The sequence below is a fragment of the Podarcis muralis genome, chromosome 14 (assembly GCF_964188315.1).
Source record: "Podarcis muralis chromosome 14, rPodMur119.hap1.1, whole genome shotgun sequence".
In the NCBI taxonomy this organism is placed as follows: domain Eukaryota; kingdom Metazoa; phylum Chordata; class Lepidosauria; order Squamata; family Lacertidae; genus Podarcis; species Podarcis muralis.
In genome coordinates, this window is record NC_135668.1 from 14,307,814 (window position 1) to 14,326,199 (window position 18,386).

The window sequence follows — 18,386 nt, forward strand, 5'->3', positions numbered from 1 at the left end:
CTTGCTGTTCTGGATCTGAGATTCAGAATATTTTTTTTCTTGTTTTCCTCCTCCAAAAACTAGGTGCGTCTTATGGTCTGGTGCGTCTTATAGAGCGAAAAATACGGTATGTCCATTTATTAATAACTGGCATGTTGAATGAACCTTACCGTAATTCTTTTTCATCTGAAATCTTTCACCAGATGTCCCTGGTAGATTTGGGAAAGAAGCTTTTAGAAGCTGCACGAGCAGGACAAGATGACGAAGTTCGCATTTTGATGGCCAATGGTGCACCTTTTACTACAGACTGGGTAATGAAAACATCTTTTATTTGTTTGTTTGAATTGCATGTTTTGCTTTTTTGTTGGTCTTTTGCATATATTTCTGAGAGAATCACTGGATTAGTGACATTTGAAATAAGTGTATAACATCTGGATCCAAATTGTGTGACGAGAACAGGTCCTGCTCAATTTCATGATGGCATGAATCCCCCTAAAGGGTGGGATTCAACTAATGAGTCCCACCAGTGGAAACCCATGCAAGGACTTCTGTTTGTGAAACAGGGCTATGCCCTCTCTCCCCACTTCTCGTGCCCCCTAAAATTGATATGGGGTGTGTGTGTTGGTTTCTGGTTCCCTTACTGAGCAGCTGCTGGTAGTCTATGTTTTCAGGGCTATGTTTTCATTCCACAGTCCAGATACTGTTGGATTCCCACGGGAAAGGGAGACGGGATGTGAGGTTTACTGGTTTCCTGTTTCCTTTGTACTGTCGTTTCTTTGTCGGAGTTGCTCTCTGCTTCTCACAGAGACAAGATGTATATTTGTATGCTCTCAGCATAGCTTAGTAATAAAGCATAGCAATGTAGCCATACCTGCCTCATCCTTCTGTTGCGGACTCTGGGTGTTTTATACTCTGCTGGGCTCAAGCAAAGATGAGCCGTATCAGCTCAGAGGACCGGAGCTGAATTTATCTATCAGGAGAATCCCGAGAATAGCACACAGGGGGAGGAAGTTCATTCCAAGCTGGAATGATTGTGCTAACAGAACGTCCAACAGCATAATCTTGAATTCCTCCCAAAGACCCTGAAGTTCCAAACCAGCCCAGTACGGGCAGCCTCAGTATGATTATTGAACTTCTCCATGACCACTGTTCTGGAGTTCTTCAACACTCTAGAGTATCTTGACCAGCTCAGCCAGTAATGATGGTGGTATTAATTGTCTGACTGCAATACTAGAGCCTTATTATTATTTTAAAAAAACCATTTATTCAAAGCAAGAAAAAAGCACAAATAGTAATTTAGAAAATGTAGCCTTCTGACTGATTGTCTATGTATTGGACTGGATATTTATGAATCATGAAATGTAGGAGTAACTATCTGAGTAAGCAGGGCAAAGATTATTCACTTCAACATCAAAAGTTAAGAAGAGCTAACAAATCTGTGTGAGTTTAATGAAAGCAGCCTCTTCCAGCAGCATTTCTACAGGATCGCCCTTTAAATAAATAAATAAATAAATAAATAAGAAAACCTCACCCTAAATCATTTATGCACTTTAAAAATAATAATTCATGGCACTCAAAATTAAATATGTTAAAGAAGGGATGCCGTTAAATTAGAAGAGTATAAATATTCTGTGAGTTCACAACTAGAAGATAGATGGAAGTTAATTCTTTGTTTGCTTGTTAACTGTGCTATATATTGTGTTGCAGTTGGGAACATCTCCTCTTCATCTAGCAGCACAATATGGGCACTATTCCACCACCGAAGTGTTGCTTCGAGCTGGTGTAAGTCGGGATGCCAGGACCAAAGTGGACAGAACTCCATTACATATGGCAGCTTCTGAAGGCCATGCAAGCATAGTAGAAGTATTACTTAAGGTAAATATATAGATATATGCACATTTCGTGATAACTGTTCAGAAGCTGAAAAATGCTCATTTGCTAGTTGATGCGAATATGACTTTTCATTATCAGTGGCATGCAAAGAAGCCTTCTAAAAATATTGCTTGGGCTCAAAGTGTGCCACAAGGGTTGTTCCTTGTGCAAGCTGGGGTTTTGGGTCCTCCACCTTGGAGTTCCTCTCCCCCTGCCCCCCACCAAAGCCATAGGGTTGGAGGATGTGGTGTACAGACGCAGAGCAAACTGCCTTGCACTAAATCAGGCCGTTGGTCCATCTAGCTCACTGACTTGGGCCAAAGTTTCAGTAAGTTTTCCCTGCCCTATCTGGAAAAGCTGGGGATTTAACACATTTAAATTCTGTGCTGTGCCATTAAGCTACTTCAGCGGAAAGCATGAACGCTGTTTTCCACATATTGCACCCAGCCATAAGCAACAATGGTACATTGTTTGTACAGAGATGGTACATTAGTTAACTAGTGACTATATTTATTGTCATTTTTTAAAAAGTCCATGTTGTGTATGCTTTGCTTGATTGCGGCTGACCATGAAATGGCAAATACTGTAGAAGGCTGCAGGACTGGAAATAACTATTAAATGGGCTGTGTCTTTCAGTTTTTCAACTCTTGATGGAAATTTGAAGTAGTTTGGGGGTTTTTGTTTTATTTGTAGCATGGCGCTGACGTAAATGCAAAGGACATGCTGAAGATGACTGCTCTTCATTGGGCTACAGAACACAATCACCAAGAAGTAGTGGAACTCTTAGTAAAATATGGAGCAGATGTCCATACGCAAAGTAAATTTTGCAAAACAGCATTTGACATCGCGGTGGACAATGGGTTTGAAGACCTAGCAGAAATATTACAGGTAACTCAAAACCGTCTTCAACAAAGTCTTTCCTGGACCTCTGTAAGAATTTGCTAGATCAGCCAATGGCCCATCTAGTCCAGCATTCTCACAATAGCCCCCAGATGTCTGTGGGAAACCTTAAGCAGGAGCTGAGCTTATGAGTATTCTCCTCGCCCCCCCCCCAGTGGTTTTCAGCAACTGATATTCAGAAGCATTACTCCCCCCCAACCGATCAGTTTGTTGACTGATAGCCACTTCTTCTGTCACAGCAGGTGGCACTGTGGGTTAAACCACTGTGCTGCTTCGGCTTGCTGATTAAATGGTCTGCGGTTCGAATCCCCACAACGGGGTGAGCTCCTGTTGTTCGGTCCCAGCTCCTGCCAACCTAGCAGTTCGAAAGCATGCAGTGCAAGTAGATAAATAGGTACCACTCCAGCGGGAAGGTAAATGGTGTTTCCGTCCGCTGCTCTGGTTTCGCCAGAAGCGGCTTAGTCATGCTGGCCACATAACCCGGAAAAACTCTGTGGATGCGGACAAACACTGGCTCCCTTGGCCTTTAAAGCGAGATGAGCGCTGCAACCCCAGAGTCGATTGGACTTAATTGTCAGGGGTGCCTTTACCTTTTTAGCCACTTCATCCACTTGGTCATCTTGCCTTTACTGATGTTCTCACCATATTCATTCTACCTAACGTTAGTCTGGTGCATGTCCACAAAGTTATTTGAATTTACCTGAGTTTAGGTATCAATTGCATTTCCAAATGTCTCCTTTATTTGCTGTGAACTATACTGACTTCTCCTCCTCTTAATTCGTTATCTGCCTTTTATTCTAAGGTCCCAGGGCAGTTTAAAAGCAGTACACATTTTCTTTAAAAAAAGAATAAAATGTCAAAATACAGTAGTACAATAACTATACAAAATCTGAGTGTGATGGCTTTTCCCGCCTAATGAAGGTGGAAATAAGATGTTCTTGTTGCCTGTTCTGTCATAGATTGCAATGCAGAACCAAATCAACACAAACCCAGAAAGTCCCGACACTGTGACGATACATGCAGCAACGCCTCAGTTCATCATTGGACCTGGCGGGGTAGTGAACCTAACAGGTCTGGTATCTTCTGCAAATACATCATATACTTCAGGTATTCAGGTGTACAGGGGGTTGGGAATGATTTGTTCACCATATTAAGCAAAATGCTTAGGAATAAAATGATGGTAAGGTTTCAGCAAGCGCATCATTTGCCCTTTAGTTTTTTCCGTCATCCCCCAGTTCAGGTTGTGGTAAAGACTTTTTTAATTGCTTAAAATTTGGCTTTGGAATCGCCCTCTTTTCTTGTCCCCATTCGTTCCAGTGGAATGTGTACAGGAAACTAAGTCAGCTACTAAAATGGATGGGAAGTTTGCTTGTGTATGAGTTATCCAAGCACATGTCAGGCTCTGGATTTGCAGACAAGATGATGTCTTTGCACATTACATTTGAAAGGAATATTTATGCAACCTGCTGACGTCGTTTGTAGTTTGACTTTTGTATTATCTCCTTGTAGATGATACAGGAGTGTCTGCTGTCCAGTTCGGTAATTCTTCAACTTCCGTACTAGCAACTTTGGCTGCCTTAGCAGAAGCTTCAGCTCCATTGTCCAACTCTTCAGAAACGCCAGGTGAGGAAAAATATTTGGATGTTAAAACAGGGATTCACATTGTTATTTATTTATTTAAAAGAAAGAAAACGGACAAAATTTCATCTCCTTCACAAAATCCTGAATTATTTTTTTTTAACATTCTTCTTATAATAATGCCATTTCTATGAAGGCAATAATGGCAATCACTATTTGAGCAGGAAAATCATTATAAATAGGATTGCAATTAATGGCAAAGATGAAAGCTTCTGAGTTGCGTCTCCATTGTATTTGATGTCTAATCTTTCTGACATAAATCATGCTCTACAGATTTTGATAGAAAGCCTTCTGGTGTACATCCCGTCTTTTGTGAACTTCAAAGCTGATTTTAATATAACTGCTTGAATGTAAATGTAGCTGCTCAAATTGCTGCTTTTTGTGGTTCAGCATTGGCTTTTAATGATCTTTCTCCTGTTAAAACCTAAAAAAAAGGTAGTATGGCCAATGTTAGTTTGAGACTAATAAGTACCCAGAAACAGGATTTTGTTTATTGCTGAGTGTTAAAATAATTTCTAAATATTAAAATTTGAATTTCTCAGTATAATAAGGTTACCCATGTATCAAACTCCAACTTTCTACCCATTGAGAAAGTACCTGGAAATGCCAAAACATTTTTATACTAGTAAATCCAGTTTGCTTTATGTCAGGTACTAATATGAAACAGCAAATAAACATATTTCCTTGTATCAATTGTGCTAGGCATTCAGGTTTAGAAAACTGTAATCTCCATCTTTCGTCTTCGTCCCCCTTTTACCCCAAATTGCAGTCATTTTTATTATCTTTTGGTAGTGACATGATGGGTTTACAAAACTTGGGCATGCCTTGTATATGAAAAAGTGCTTTAGCTGCTCCTGCACTGAAGTTAGCTGTAAGTATAAAGTGTGATGAAGGGGGAAAGCCCCCAAAAGAGCCTTTCTCAGCCCTTTCTTCACACAAAGGTGTTGGAGAGAGGTTTGGAAGAGAGATATCTTACTGTCTCTTAACTGAGTTAAGCACAATGACACTTGCTCCTAGCACATTAAACCTTGGTTAGATTTGCACTGCCCTTAAAAGGTAAAGGTACCCCTGCCCGTACGGGCCAGTCGTGTCCGACTCTGGGGTTGCGTGCCCATCTCGCTTAAGAGGCCGGGGGCCAGCGCTGTCCGGAGACACTTCCGGGTCACGTGGCCAGCGTGATGAAGCTGCTCTGGCGAGCCTGCACCAGCGCAGCATACGGAAACGCCGTTTACCTTCCTGCTATAAAGCGGTACCTATTTATCTACTTGCACTTAAGAGTGCTTTCCAACTGCTAGGTGGGCAGGAGCTGGGACCGAACGACAGGAGCTCACCCCGCTGCGGGGATTCGAACCGCCGACCATATGATCGGCAAGTCCTAGGTGCTGAGGTTTTACCCACAGCGCCACCCGCGTCCCTTATCCACCTTTAAACAAATGTTAACCACAAAAATACTTAGGCTAGAATAAATCACAGACACTTGACTTTCCAAATAAGTGAAGATTTTATTCACAGTTTCCAGAAGTTACAACAAACAAGTAAAATAAAGATGAAAAAAGCCTCCAAATGCCATAAAGGAAAGCACTTGGTTTCCTTACAAAAAGGATCATGCAATTTTTGGATTAGCAAAGATACCGGCTATAAAATCTCATTTTTGAGAGATTCAGTTCACTTTGTTTTTCTTGGAGTTGGGAGCCATAGCTGCACGGCTCCTTGCTTTTTCCAGGAAGCACAAAGAGAAAATGACTGTGAGCCGGGAGCCAAAAACCTGCTAGCCACACCCACTTGCAACCTGAGCTCAGGTTAACCCTTTCATGCATGCAGTTGTGAGTCAGTAACTACAGCCCCTTCCCATAACAACACAACCAAAGTGCAAGTTGTATTTGTAAGAAAGTTAATGGGATTTAATAAATCTAATAAATAATAAAGGCCAGCAGAATGGTTTCTGCAAATGGTAGGTGTTTAACTTTTTTAAAGTAAGTTTGTCAATAAACATCCTGATTACTCTTATCCTTTTTATTATTTAACAGTTGTGGCTACAGAAGAAGTAGTGACTGCAGAATCTGTGGATGGTGCAATTCAGCAAGTTGTCAGTTCCGGAGGTCAACAGGTTATTACCATAGTAACTGATGGGATTCAGCTTGGAAACCTCCATTCCATTCCAACTAGTGGAATGGGTCAGCCCATTATTGTGACCATGCCAGACGGGCAACAAGGTGAGCTGAAAGGAAATGTGAAATGAGGACTTCAAATCCTCTTCTGAACAATGCATATAAACATTTTTTTTTTAATTTTTTGCATTCAACTCAATAGTCACTCCAGGCCACAATTATTTTTTTTAAAGGGGCAAAATGGGAATACAAATGGCTCAGGAAAAACAGGAGCTTAAAGGGAGCAACTAGCAAGTATTTAACATTAGGGGTGTGCTATAAATCAATATATAGTCTGATATCGAATAATAGATCAAATCATGATAACTGTTTTTTTTAAAAATGACCTTGCCGTTTATCGCGGATTGTGTGTGTGGTATTCAAAAAAGCACAATATTGTGTGTGCAGCCCTTGCTAACTGTACTTCAGTCAGTTCTTCCCTGCCTCTTGCAGGGGCAAGAAATCGCTACAGTAGGCTGGCTCAAATACAGTGACTTGGTTTTCAAATGTAATCCGTTCCGGAAGAACGTTCGTATTCCGAAACGTTCGAAAACTCAGTACGGAAGCCTCAGAATGGAAAACTGAATAAGGAAGCCATGTTTCCTGTTTGACTTCCAAGGCGTATTTGAAAACAGAAACATTTACTTCCGGGTTTATAGCGTTTGAAAACCGAAATGTTCGTCAATGGCAGGGGTCAGCAAACTTTTTCTACGGGGGCCAGTTCACTGTCCCTCAAAACTTGTGGCGGGCTGTACCAGGCGTGCACATGCCTTGCCTCCCTCCCTCAGAGACAGTGCAGCTGAGATACCTCCACTCACTGCGTTCAGACAGAGAGGGCTGGGGAGGGGGCGCCCTCCGATGCTGGGTCTCAGCTTGTGCAGAGGGGCTGCAGCCACCCTGCCGGGAAGGGTCCCTACCCCAGGGTGTCCATGACCATGCTGCTAATGTGCCACCACCGAGCCGCACAGAAGAGTCTTCCTCCTCCCTCCTCGCAGGCTCTCTGCTCCCGCTTCTTCCTGCCCCTTCACTTCTTCTCCCTTCTTGGAGGTAGACGTCAACAAGGCGCCCTTCCCTGCGCCTCACCCTGATTGGAGCAGCGAGTCTCGGGAAGGGTCGCCATTGGCCGCTGTCTCGCATCAAACCAGCCAATGGAGGGGAGGCCTGAGGTTGCTAAGGCTTCAGATTGGCCAGTGTTGCGGAAGTCTGAGCAACCTCAGAGCATGCTGGGAGTTGTAGTTCGGGGAGGGGTCACCAAAAAATGGTGCCCCCCCCCAAAATGGGAAAAAATGGTGATCACACTGATCCAAGCGGCGATTGCAGAACCATTTGCGGGCCGGATCCAGAGGGCAATTGGGCCGGATCCGGCCCTCAGACCGTAGTTTGTCGACCCCTGGTCAACGGAGACATTTGAAAACTGAGGTACAGTGGTACCTCGAGTTACAGAGGTTTCAGGTTACAGATGCTTCAGGTTACAAACTCCCCAAACCAGGAAGTGGTTGCTCCAGGTTAAGAATTTTGCCCCAGGATAAGAATGGAAATCGCGCGCCAGCGGTGCAGCGGCAGCAGGAGGCCCCATTAGCGAAAGCACGCTTCAGGTTAAGAACCGTGTCAGGTTAAGAACGGACCTCCTGAACGAATTAAGTTCGTAACTAGAGGTACCACGGTACCACTGTATCTCCAAGCTCTCTGAGAAACAGAGCTCAGAGCACCAGTGAGCACTCACTGTCAGTCTCTGCTGCAGTGGAGCAAATAGCTACAAGTCGCCACAGCAAGCTAACTAAAAAATTGCCTAGCAGGCTGATTTAAATATTGCCAATCACATATTGCCAAACAGAGCTTTGAGAAACAGCTCTCCATCTCCCCAGCCGGCTTCCCCCAAGGCTCTTGCTTAAAAGCTCACAAGATGTTGCTTTAGCTCAGTCTGCTCTGCAATGCTTCTCTCTATCTCTATCTCAGAATGAAGGAGTGCTCAAGGAATCACTCAAATCTATTGTGGTTTAGCAAAGCATCTGAATTTAAGCGGCATTTCCATGCACTCTGGCACTCGTCACTGTCTTCCGTGTGCCAGTAGCGGTTTAGTCATGCTGACCCATGACCTGGAAAGCTGTCCGTGGACAAACGCCGGCTCCCTCGGCCTGAAAAGCGAGATGAGCACCGCACCCCATAGTTGCCTTTGGCTGGACTTAACCTCCAGGGGTTCTTTTACCTGAATGTAGCATGTGTAATCTTCATATTTCTGATACAGATGTGTTTTAATTCAAGTCCTTACAGTACCAGCGACTGACATTGCTGAAGAAACGGTGATCAGTGAAGAGCCTCCAGTCAAGAGACAGTGTATTGAGATAGTTGAAAATCGGGTGGAGTCTGCAGAAATAGAAGTAAGGAATCTGTTAGCTGAGTTGTTTTATTCAAATTTTCTTAACTGAGTGTTTATTTTCATCTTGCTTAGTAGTTTTTTTTTGTATTACCACAAAATAAGGTATTTATAACTGCATTATATGTTTGTCTCTGATATATTTGTTATAAATGTTTAATATAAATGTCCCATTGCATGTGGTTTGATGGCCTTAAATATAATATCAGTTTTTCAATGACAAAGATTTGGTGTAAATGGAGAAGCCAAGAAGAAATATTTTATTTAGATTCCCCCCCCCCCCAAGATGATATTATCCGACCAAACTTAAAATATTTATACATATATTATGTATAGTATACTAAAGTTTTGGTATAAAATGTCATAGATTTTCTCCCTGAAGTTCTTCTTGTTTACATTTTGTATAAAATGAGGACACTCTTGAACCCATGTGTACATTTATATCAGCAGCTTTACCTGTTTGTGGTCAAAAGTCTACGTACATCACAACTGTGATGACATTAATGTTAAGTAACTGTATTTTCAAAATTATGTATCATAAAGATTTTGTTCCTTGTATACAGGCTGAAAAGTTGCTTAACGCAAATTCAGTAAATAAGTTTAGTTATCATCTCAGTTCCATTATTTCTCCTCATATTGTGGTGTCGGATAAAATACCTTCATCATTCCAAGGTTTGGGCTTTAGTGCAGAATTTTATTGCTTTTCTTTGTGATACAGGCAAAAATGTATTCCTGCAATAAAAAACCTATCAACAGTCTTTTTACACATTATCACCCTGATTTTCTTTTCATTAAAAGGTTTCTCACTGAGAATGTATAATGGACTCTGTTGTCATGCTACAGGAATGAATTAGATATTAAGAATACAGCTGTCCATTTAGATTTCATTTGAAAGGTACCGTATTGGCCTGAATATAAGCCGCACTTCTCCCCCAAATTCTGATGGTGAAAAATAAAGTGCGGCCGTTGCCCCATGCTCCTGGGCTGCTCTTGTGGGGGGGGGGAACCATGCCCCTTTGCCGGCAGCCCCCCTTTCCCCCTCTTTCCAGCGCCTCGGGGAAGGCTCAGGAGTGGCGGGCGGGCTGCGCACTGTTGCCCCGTGCTCCTGGGCTGCTTCCGGGGGCTGGGGGGAGCTGAGCCACTTTGCCAGCGGCCTCCCCCCTCCTGAGCACGGGGTAACAGCATGCAGCCCACCCGCTGCTCCCAAGCTGCCTCGGAGCCATCAGGTGGGGAATGGAAGGCCACTGGCAAAGCAGTCTGGGAGCACAGAGGAATGTCTCTTCCCCCTTTGAATTTTGAAGGTGCGGCTTATTTGCGGGTGCGGCTTATATTCAGGCCAATATAGTACATTTTGACTGTTTAATTGAAGGTGGAGCATTCCTAGACTCAGTAAAATAAGCCTCTGCTTGTGTGATGCTCAGCATTGCTACAGGAGAAGATGCCTGCTTTAGAAAATTGTTATTGATTTTCTTCTTGTTCTCCCACTCAAATCATGTGTCCCACTTCACTATGGGAAAAATGGCATTCTGCTTCTAGGTATACATAGTATACTTTAGATATACTATTTTTTTTAGAGTTATAAGCTACCATCAGTGTACAGAGTACTTTACAGAGTTTTATAAGCAATCTACATTTTGACAGTGGTGAAGACAATATGGAGAGAGAAGGGATGGCACTTGGGATGGCATTGAGCAGCTGTGCATTTAGGTTTCATTTTCGTGAGGGATGCAGATTAACATATTCAGACAAAGGTTCGCCAGGGAAAGTGAGTACTGAGGAAGGATTTCACCACATATTTGTCCTCAAGGAGGAATGTCTAAGCAAGAACAAATGGGCAGAATTGTTGGAGAGCAAGAGACCTTTGAGCAATCAGAAGAATAGACTGACCAACAGTTATCAGGTACCTGAATTGCTAGTTTTTGAGTGCTGGAGCACAATTCAACTGGATGATGCAAAAATTGACAGTAACAGGAAAAGAATTTGGAACACAAACCGTAGATAGGATGGACTTGTGCCTCAGTCCCAAATATATTTACCGGGGACTAAATAAAGTTGAGATTAATGAAGCTTACTTCCCAGTAAGTATGACTGGGATCATTCTGTAAGGAGGAAAAAAAGGGATATCATCAGAGGGAAGAAGAGGAAGGTTATTATTTTTTACCCTGCTATTTCATTTCAACAAAACAGTGTTTACAGATGGACCTTCTTGGCCCCTTTTATATTGTACTACCTAGTGATTAAAGTGGCTGAAATTAGCTTACTTATTTTTTTTAAAAAAACGGAGTCCTTTAAAAGGGGAGGGGGAGGCTTTTGCTTGTGTAAGGATCAGAACAAAGCTATTTCCTAGGCAATTATTCTTAATAAGGGCTCATGTAAGATCGCAGCATGTCATGAGCTGGTCATTTGGGTTCACCAGAATTCCAAGCTGGCTATTTTGTAGGATGGAGAAAATGTCTTTTGCTTTTGAACTCAAGTGCTTTTTCTTGACTATGAAACTGTTCTCTGTCATCAAATGAAAATGGAATAGGTGGGTTGGCTCAACACTTGACTTACTTGCCAAATTAAGCAGGGTGGGGGGAGTCAGTCAACCCAGTCACTATTTAAAGAGCAGTGCCCTTTGTGTGTGGGGGGGTGGAACAGCCTTAGAATAAAAGTCCAAAGTAAAAATTTGTGGCAGATGTGTTCTTCAAGAGAATAAGAATGTTAGCAAGGAATAGCATTATGTTATCCAACTGCACAGGAAACCCTCACATAATAATTGCCTTGTGTGACTGATGTAACAAGCGAACGCTGTATCTTCATGTTGAAATGGGGAAATAATTTTGCCATCGGTGGGAAGAGAATCAAGCCTGATTTTTTTTTTTTTAGTGCAAACCCCTGCAGCAGTACCATCCTACCGTTTGGTCTCTGTTTTCTGTCTCTCAAATGCCTTACATAGTGTCCTGGTTCAGGAGGCAGCCCACTTGGTCCATAGGACCTCTGCAGTTAGCCTTCTGAGATACGGCCTTGCTTCTCCCCATGTAATTTCATATATGGCTGTCTCTCTGGTTCTCAGTGGCTGCTGCCCATCAATTTCCAGGCGCAACATTTCCTTACCCTGCACATGTAATAGAGAAGACAGGGGTACCAGCACTAATTGCTGAGAAATGGCAGATGAGAGCTCCCTGGGGGATGGGGTGGGCAGACTGGTACATGGCAGTGAGCTCAGTGCAGTTCTGGTACAGTGGTACCTCGGGTTAAGAACTTAATTCGTTCCAGAGGTCTGTTCTTAACCTGAAACGGGTTCTTAACCTGAGGCGCACTTGTCTAATGGGGCCTCCTGCTGCCACTGCACTGCTGGTGCGCAATTTCCGTTCTTATCCTGGGGCAACGTTCTTAACCTGGAACAACCACTTCTTGGTTAGTGGAGTTTGTAACCCAAAGCGTCTGCAACCCAAGGTACCACTGTACTCAGAGCAAATCCCTAGGCTCGAAATTCTTAAATTGCAAATGTGTGTCTTTTCCATCAGTCGACAGATATGGGGGTTCTAATAAAAAAACAGAATTGCTCCTGCAATCCCCAGGCCTGCCTGCCAAGGCTAGCAACTAGTTTTACTTGTGGGCCACTTTGGAGAAGTCAAGGTATGAAAGGAAGAAGAGCATTTTCCAAGTCAAGCACCCTTAATTTGCAACTTGGAGAACAAGACTTGGAGTACTTGTCTCATGCCTGGTCTCAGTCTCTCTTCCCACTGCTTTTCCTCTGGAAAGAATGGAAGGAAAGAGGAGGTTTGGGGCGAGGGACTGAATAGATAGCACCCTTTGAAATCAAATTCAGGCACTAGTTACCTATTTCATAGTGGTTGTGATAACAGAATGAGAGAACAGCATATTTTAACTATCATGTTAGAATAGCCCTTAGATGGTATCATTGGGCAACCAGCTGATGTCATAATGGGGTCTCAGCAGGCAGAGGAGCCATGACCTTTCTAGTTGCCGGATATTGCAGTGTAGTAGTGTACAACATCCTTGTGCAAGACAGTGGGAACTTGGGAGACCTTAGAAATTTAGCCAAATAAATTCTACTCAGAGTAAATCCATTGAAATCAATGTATCTGAGTTAGTTGTGGTCATTAATATCAATAGATCTGAGTAGGACTTAGCTGGATAGAATGTGTAGTGATTTTATGTTATAACCGTCCTGAGACCTATGGGTACAGTGCAGTATACAAATTTAATAATAATAGTAACCCAAGGTTCTGAGTTCCTTCTCCAAGCATTCCTACATGAAATGACACAATATATTGTGTGTTCTCCATGGACTTCTTTCATGCAAGTTGTTTGGGTGGTTTTGGAGCCCAAGAATGGAAGGTTGTTGGCCACAGATAAAGGGCATGTGATATAATAGAGTGGAAAGAAATCTAAAGAAGTATAACTTTGAATAAAGAGAGGAAAATTGTGTTTAAGTTCTCCTGGTACATTTTAGCATTCCTACGCACTTGCCGCTAAGTTTCAGTGTGCTGGTACAGGTCTGTGGGGTCAGCAAGCTGACTTGAGTGCAAGAATTCAGACTTTTGGTTTGTAGACTGTACACATCTATCTTAATCCAAAAGACGGTGAGATAGCACACACAATTCTAATCATGTGATGGAAGGAAGGGATGTTCCTGATCGCTCCATGCCGCCTTTCCCATCACCATCCTTGTTGCCTCCCAGAGATTGGGGGCAAACATCTGCAGCAGGGAGCTTCCTCTACCTGGCTAGCCTCCCCACATGACTTGTGACTTTTAAACAAGTGCAAACCAGCCATTGATTCATTTTTCACACAATTTACCTATACCTTTCTGTGTTATGTTTTAACAGGAAAGAGAAACTTTACAGAAGCAGCTGGATGAGGCAAATCGGGAAGCGCAGAAGTACCGCCAGCAGCTTCTGAAGAAAGAGCAGGAGGCGGAAGCCTATAGGCAGAAGTTGGAGGCAATGACCCGCCTCCAGACTAACAAAGAAGCTGTCTGAATGGTTGAAGCGAGCATTCTGTCAAGCCAGTTTTAGAAAACAGCAGTACAATCTGGACCTGCGTGTCGCATCAGCCGCAGCCCCGGGATTTATATGCTAGAGAAGATGCTACAGGTTTGAAACTGGACTTAAGCCATGAGTTCTGGTGAATTTCTTGTATAATAAGTAAACTCAGAATTTAGACATTTTGTGCAAAAAAGAAAAAAAATATTTAAAAAGAAATACTGTAAATAGTTGTTTTTTTACAGTTCCAAAATTAGTTGCTGAATCTTTTTGAAGGGATCCACAAACATGCAAAGGCAATGTTTTTGAGACCTTTTTGATTTTAGTACAAAACTGCTGAAATACAGAACAGTTTTAAGGGTGATAACTGTTGATTTGAACTGACGGTGTGAAAATGAATTATGTGATGGAACCAGTCCCGAAGGCTAGCAACTTAGACTTCTGAGTTCATACATCTCCTCATGGAAATCCTTTGTACAGCTTTAAGTAGTTGTCCAGAGTCTCTGAACCCTGCCCCTCCCTTTTTTATTTAGAAAAAGTGTAATTTTTTATATTTAATTACTGTTATATTCAAGTAGATTGACATGTATATGAAGCTGATATTTTTTAAACTTTTCAGTTTGTACATATGCTGCATGTTTATATCTATATATATATCTATATATAGTTATATAGATATATAATTTCTACATACAACTTACAGAAGTATTTTTCAGGAAAGAAGAATGAAAATTATGAGAAAAAATGTCTAATCTATAGGTCATGGGTGGGGAGAGAGAAGCAAGATGGTGGTTTGTTGTTGTTTTATGCGAGTCCCATTTCTTGATGAAATGTAACTTGAGAGAAGAGAAAGAAAACCAAGACAGGTTTGTATGTAAACCAGCCTTCGCGCCAACCTGGTGCCTTCGGATTGTTTTTGGATCACAACTCCTATCACTGCCAGCCAGCTTGACTGTGCTCCTTGGGGCTGATGGGAGTTGTAGTTCAGAAACATACTGAGGTCACCAGGTTGGCGCGAAGGCTGATGTAATATATGGATTATTTGAAATGTATTCTACGCGGAGCATGAAATCACATTTCTAGCGCGTCTAGCAAATCTGGGCCACAAATCCACAGGTGGAGACCAAGTTGCAAAGCAGTCCAGTTAACTTTCCCTCTCCTCCTATGCTGCCACCTTAACTTTGCAGGCTCTTCACTTTTCTTCACTTCCAAGCATTACAAAGAAGGTGGCTGCGATTGTTCTTTGCGATGGGTGGAGAGGGGTTGCGGAGTCCACTTTAAAGAACCTATAGGTGAATGACACAGAGCTGTACGGTATAACATGATTCTTATCGACCAAAAGCAAACCCGAATGAGCTGAGCTCTTTGAAAACCTTTGACGATATCTATGCATGCAGGTGTCTCTATAGCAAAAGGTGGTTATCGCATGAGCTGCACAAATTTCCGAAGAGGGTGGAGTTATTTGACAGGAAAGAGTCCAGATTTACAACGGCATATAGCAATTCACTTATTTGTATGTAACACGGGCACAGAAGGAACTTGGCTCAAGCTGAACTCGAGCTATTGCCTATCTGGTGCAGTAGGAGCATAGAGGTTGCACAGTGGAGGAGAAAAGGTTAAATTGGAACCATAGAGAGAGCTGCTGCCCACATTGTCGCTCCGCTCTCGTCTTTCAGGACTGTGACTTTCTTGTAATAACAGTATAAAGAAATATAGGAACGCTGGGTGCAATAGCAGGGCTCTTCTCCTCTGCAAGCCCCTTCAAATTAACGCAAGAATGCAGAAGATGGAACTCTTGAGCAGCTTGGATTCACTTTACGTAGAAACCACACAGGTGAAGCCCCATGTTCTTGCATTCTCTCTGCTCTTGCAATCTCTGTTCTTGCTTGTTTCAGTGGAGCTTGCAAAGGGAAACTTTTGAATTCGGATTTCTTCACTTAAGATCTACAGTTGAGCAACAACATAAATATATACGATGAGTTGATACTGTTGTTGCCTACAGTTATTTCTGATGGCTAGGATTATGTTTGAATTTGTGCAGTCATCAAAGATAAGATACATAGCACTTCCAGTGTACAACACTGTATCTTTTTGAAGCTTTGTAATATCAAGAAATAGGTGGCAGCCCTAAATCACTTGGGAAGGAATCAGCACTTGGTCCCAGGAACTGGGGTTGAAGGGGAAATAGATGTAATCTCACATACCAAGGACCTCACAACTCAAGTCTGCTTTACACATGCAGCAAGAATGAGAGGTAGAACAGACTGTACCACTTCCGGTTGCAGGCGGAGACTGTCATTTTTTAATGTTCCCTCGTGCTTATTTTTTTTTAGAAAACTTGCAAGAAGAAAGCAAGCACATTGGACGGAATGGTGCTGATCCAGCCTTCTGCCTTGTGTGCTAGTTTTCTGCTTGCAGGAAGCTTTTTAAAATTTATTTTTACACAGTGGAATGTTCAGAAACATGGTTGACTTTCTCGGGCAGTACAGCCTTTTCTATCGCATCGCCCTGCTGCAAGTGTAGACCCAGCCAGAGTGCTTCAGAACCAAGAGCAACATTCAGATACCTGCGGCTTTTAGACCTTCACTTAGACCATACTGCCTTAAAGATTACTGAATCTACATTGCGTTACACTTCAAACTACTGTGCAGCTCCTTTATTTCAGAGTATACTTTGTATTTGATTTGTGCTTTGCTGTGTCTGTTTCAGTGCTTTTATGAAAATGTATAACTTTATAAAATCATCTAGATGACCTATACAAAGTAATTGCCCTTAAAACTGTACTCTGGCCTACTTTTTCTATTTACAATTAAATATCTTTTCCACAAGTGAAGTGTCAGTTTACTTTTTAAAAAAGAAGAAGAAGAAGACGTTAAAATAGACATCCAGTGGTGTTGATGGCTACACTTTGTTAGGCTAGCATTGCCCCCTCAGCTACTCATCAGAGGTCTGGTGTTAGAATTATAAAGGTGGCTGTTAACCTATGACACAGGTAAGCTTTCAAAGCCTGGGAGAACGTTGGGAGACAGATTTTTAGGATAACATATGTCACTGGCTACAGTGGCTGGAACAAGCTCTAAGATGACCACTTTGTGTACGTCATTTCTGCAAGGAACAAATGAGGTTTTGCTTAAAATTGTGTACTGATGGCACTATACCCTGTTGCAACCATCCCATGTCTCTAGAACAGAGTTTCCCAAGCTTTTCATGTTGGTGACACACTTTTTAGACATGCACCATTTCACGACACAGTAATTCAGTTTTACTAGCAAACCGGAGGTTAAACTAAGCCCTTTCCAGCCCCGGGAGGAGTGTGGGGAGTGTTCGCACGACACACCTGCACACTGCAGCCAACACACCTAACGTGTCGCGACACACAGTTTGGAAAGCTGTCTTATTTGTTGGCAAGGCAGGATGAGCAAGGGAAATTATTTTCCCTTGTGGCTGGAACGCTCTCTGGTTGCCACCTTTGGGGAAACAACATTTTTTGTAATCAGTCAAATAGTATACATTGATTAAGGCAACTATACTTCATTAGAACAACAGAAGGCAGAGAAAGACTCTTGGGGGGGGGGGAAGGAACTGACTGAACACCCCTCGGGTCCTGCTAGTCTTTGTTAGACCCGTTGGCCTCAAGTGAAAGCAGAGTTTCTGTTATTTAGAATTGACTTAGGGAAGTTACAATGGACACTGCAAAATGTGCAATTAAGTTAGTCTAGTGATTCAAGTTGTTGTATCAGATGACAGCAAAAACTGCAAGCTTTTTAGCGGAGGCAATTAGAATAAGATCTATTATTTGATTATTGATGTAAACCCCCAAAATGTATTTTCTATAGTTAAGTTTTATCTCTATCTTCAGTACATTTTATTTTATTTTATTTTATTGCTGTGGCTAGTGGCTGATGCAAATAAAGATTCTTCTTCTGCTACTGCAAGATGTTGTGATGGGCAATAGCTTTTAAATGAGAATTAGACAAAATTCTTGTAGGATGGATTGATGATTACTGCCACCAAAAATAGGAAACGGTCTTGCACAAAGTCCATCTAACTCAGGTGTAGGGAACCTTTGGTCCTCCAGGTGTTGCTGAACTACCACTCCCATCAGCTCCAGCAAGCATGGCCAATGGCCAGGGATGATGGGAGTTGTAGTTCAGCAACATTTAAAGGGCCAAAACTTCTCCATGTCTCATCCACACTGCTCTTCAGGATTTCAGACGAGGACACTGTGGTCGCTTCCAGGTGACCTATTTATTAAGCATTCGTTCTGATTAGTTTGGAAGGAGGTTTTATGATGCATCAAGCAACTGTTGACCAATGCATTTTCTTGTCACCTTCCTTACTACAAAAGAAAAAGGGCAGAAGCAGGTTTGCTGTGCAAGATCACTTGTATTTGCTTAACCTGAATGTGGTGGTACGAAATGGAATCCCACCTGAAAATAGCAATCTCAAAGCCCCCTGTTGCCTCTGAATCCCAGTTTCTAG

The 18,386-nt window shown here is 42.3% G+C and overlaps 1 protein-coding gene across 2 annotated transcripts; it reads left to right on the forward strand.

Moving 5' to 3' along the window:
* Positions 1–182: 182 nt before the first annotated feature.
* Positions 183–16,732, forward strand: GABPB1 (GA binding protein transcription factor subunit beta 1). Of its 2 annotated transcripts, none has more exons than XM_077918820.1 (8): positions 183–290; positions 1,687–1,854; positions 2,545–2,739; positions 3,711–3,858; positions 4,261–4,374; positions 6,417–6,602; positions 8,799–8,914; positions 13,749–16,732. In XM_077918820.1, exons 1-8 carry the CDS (start codon positions 183–185, stop codon positions 13,899–13,901), a joined length of 1,188 nt encoding a protein of 395 aa, XP_077774946.1. In that variant the 3' UTR covers positions 13,902–16,732. The 2 variants fall into 2 exon arrangements, with proteins under 2 accessions (XP_077774946.1, XP_028561399.2); XM_028705566.2 differs by having other exon boundaries at positions 3,711–3,822.
* Positions 16,733–18,386: the final 1,654 nt, after the last annotated feature.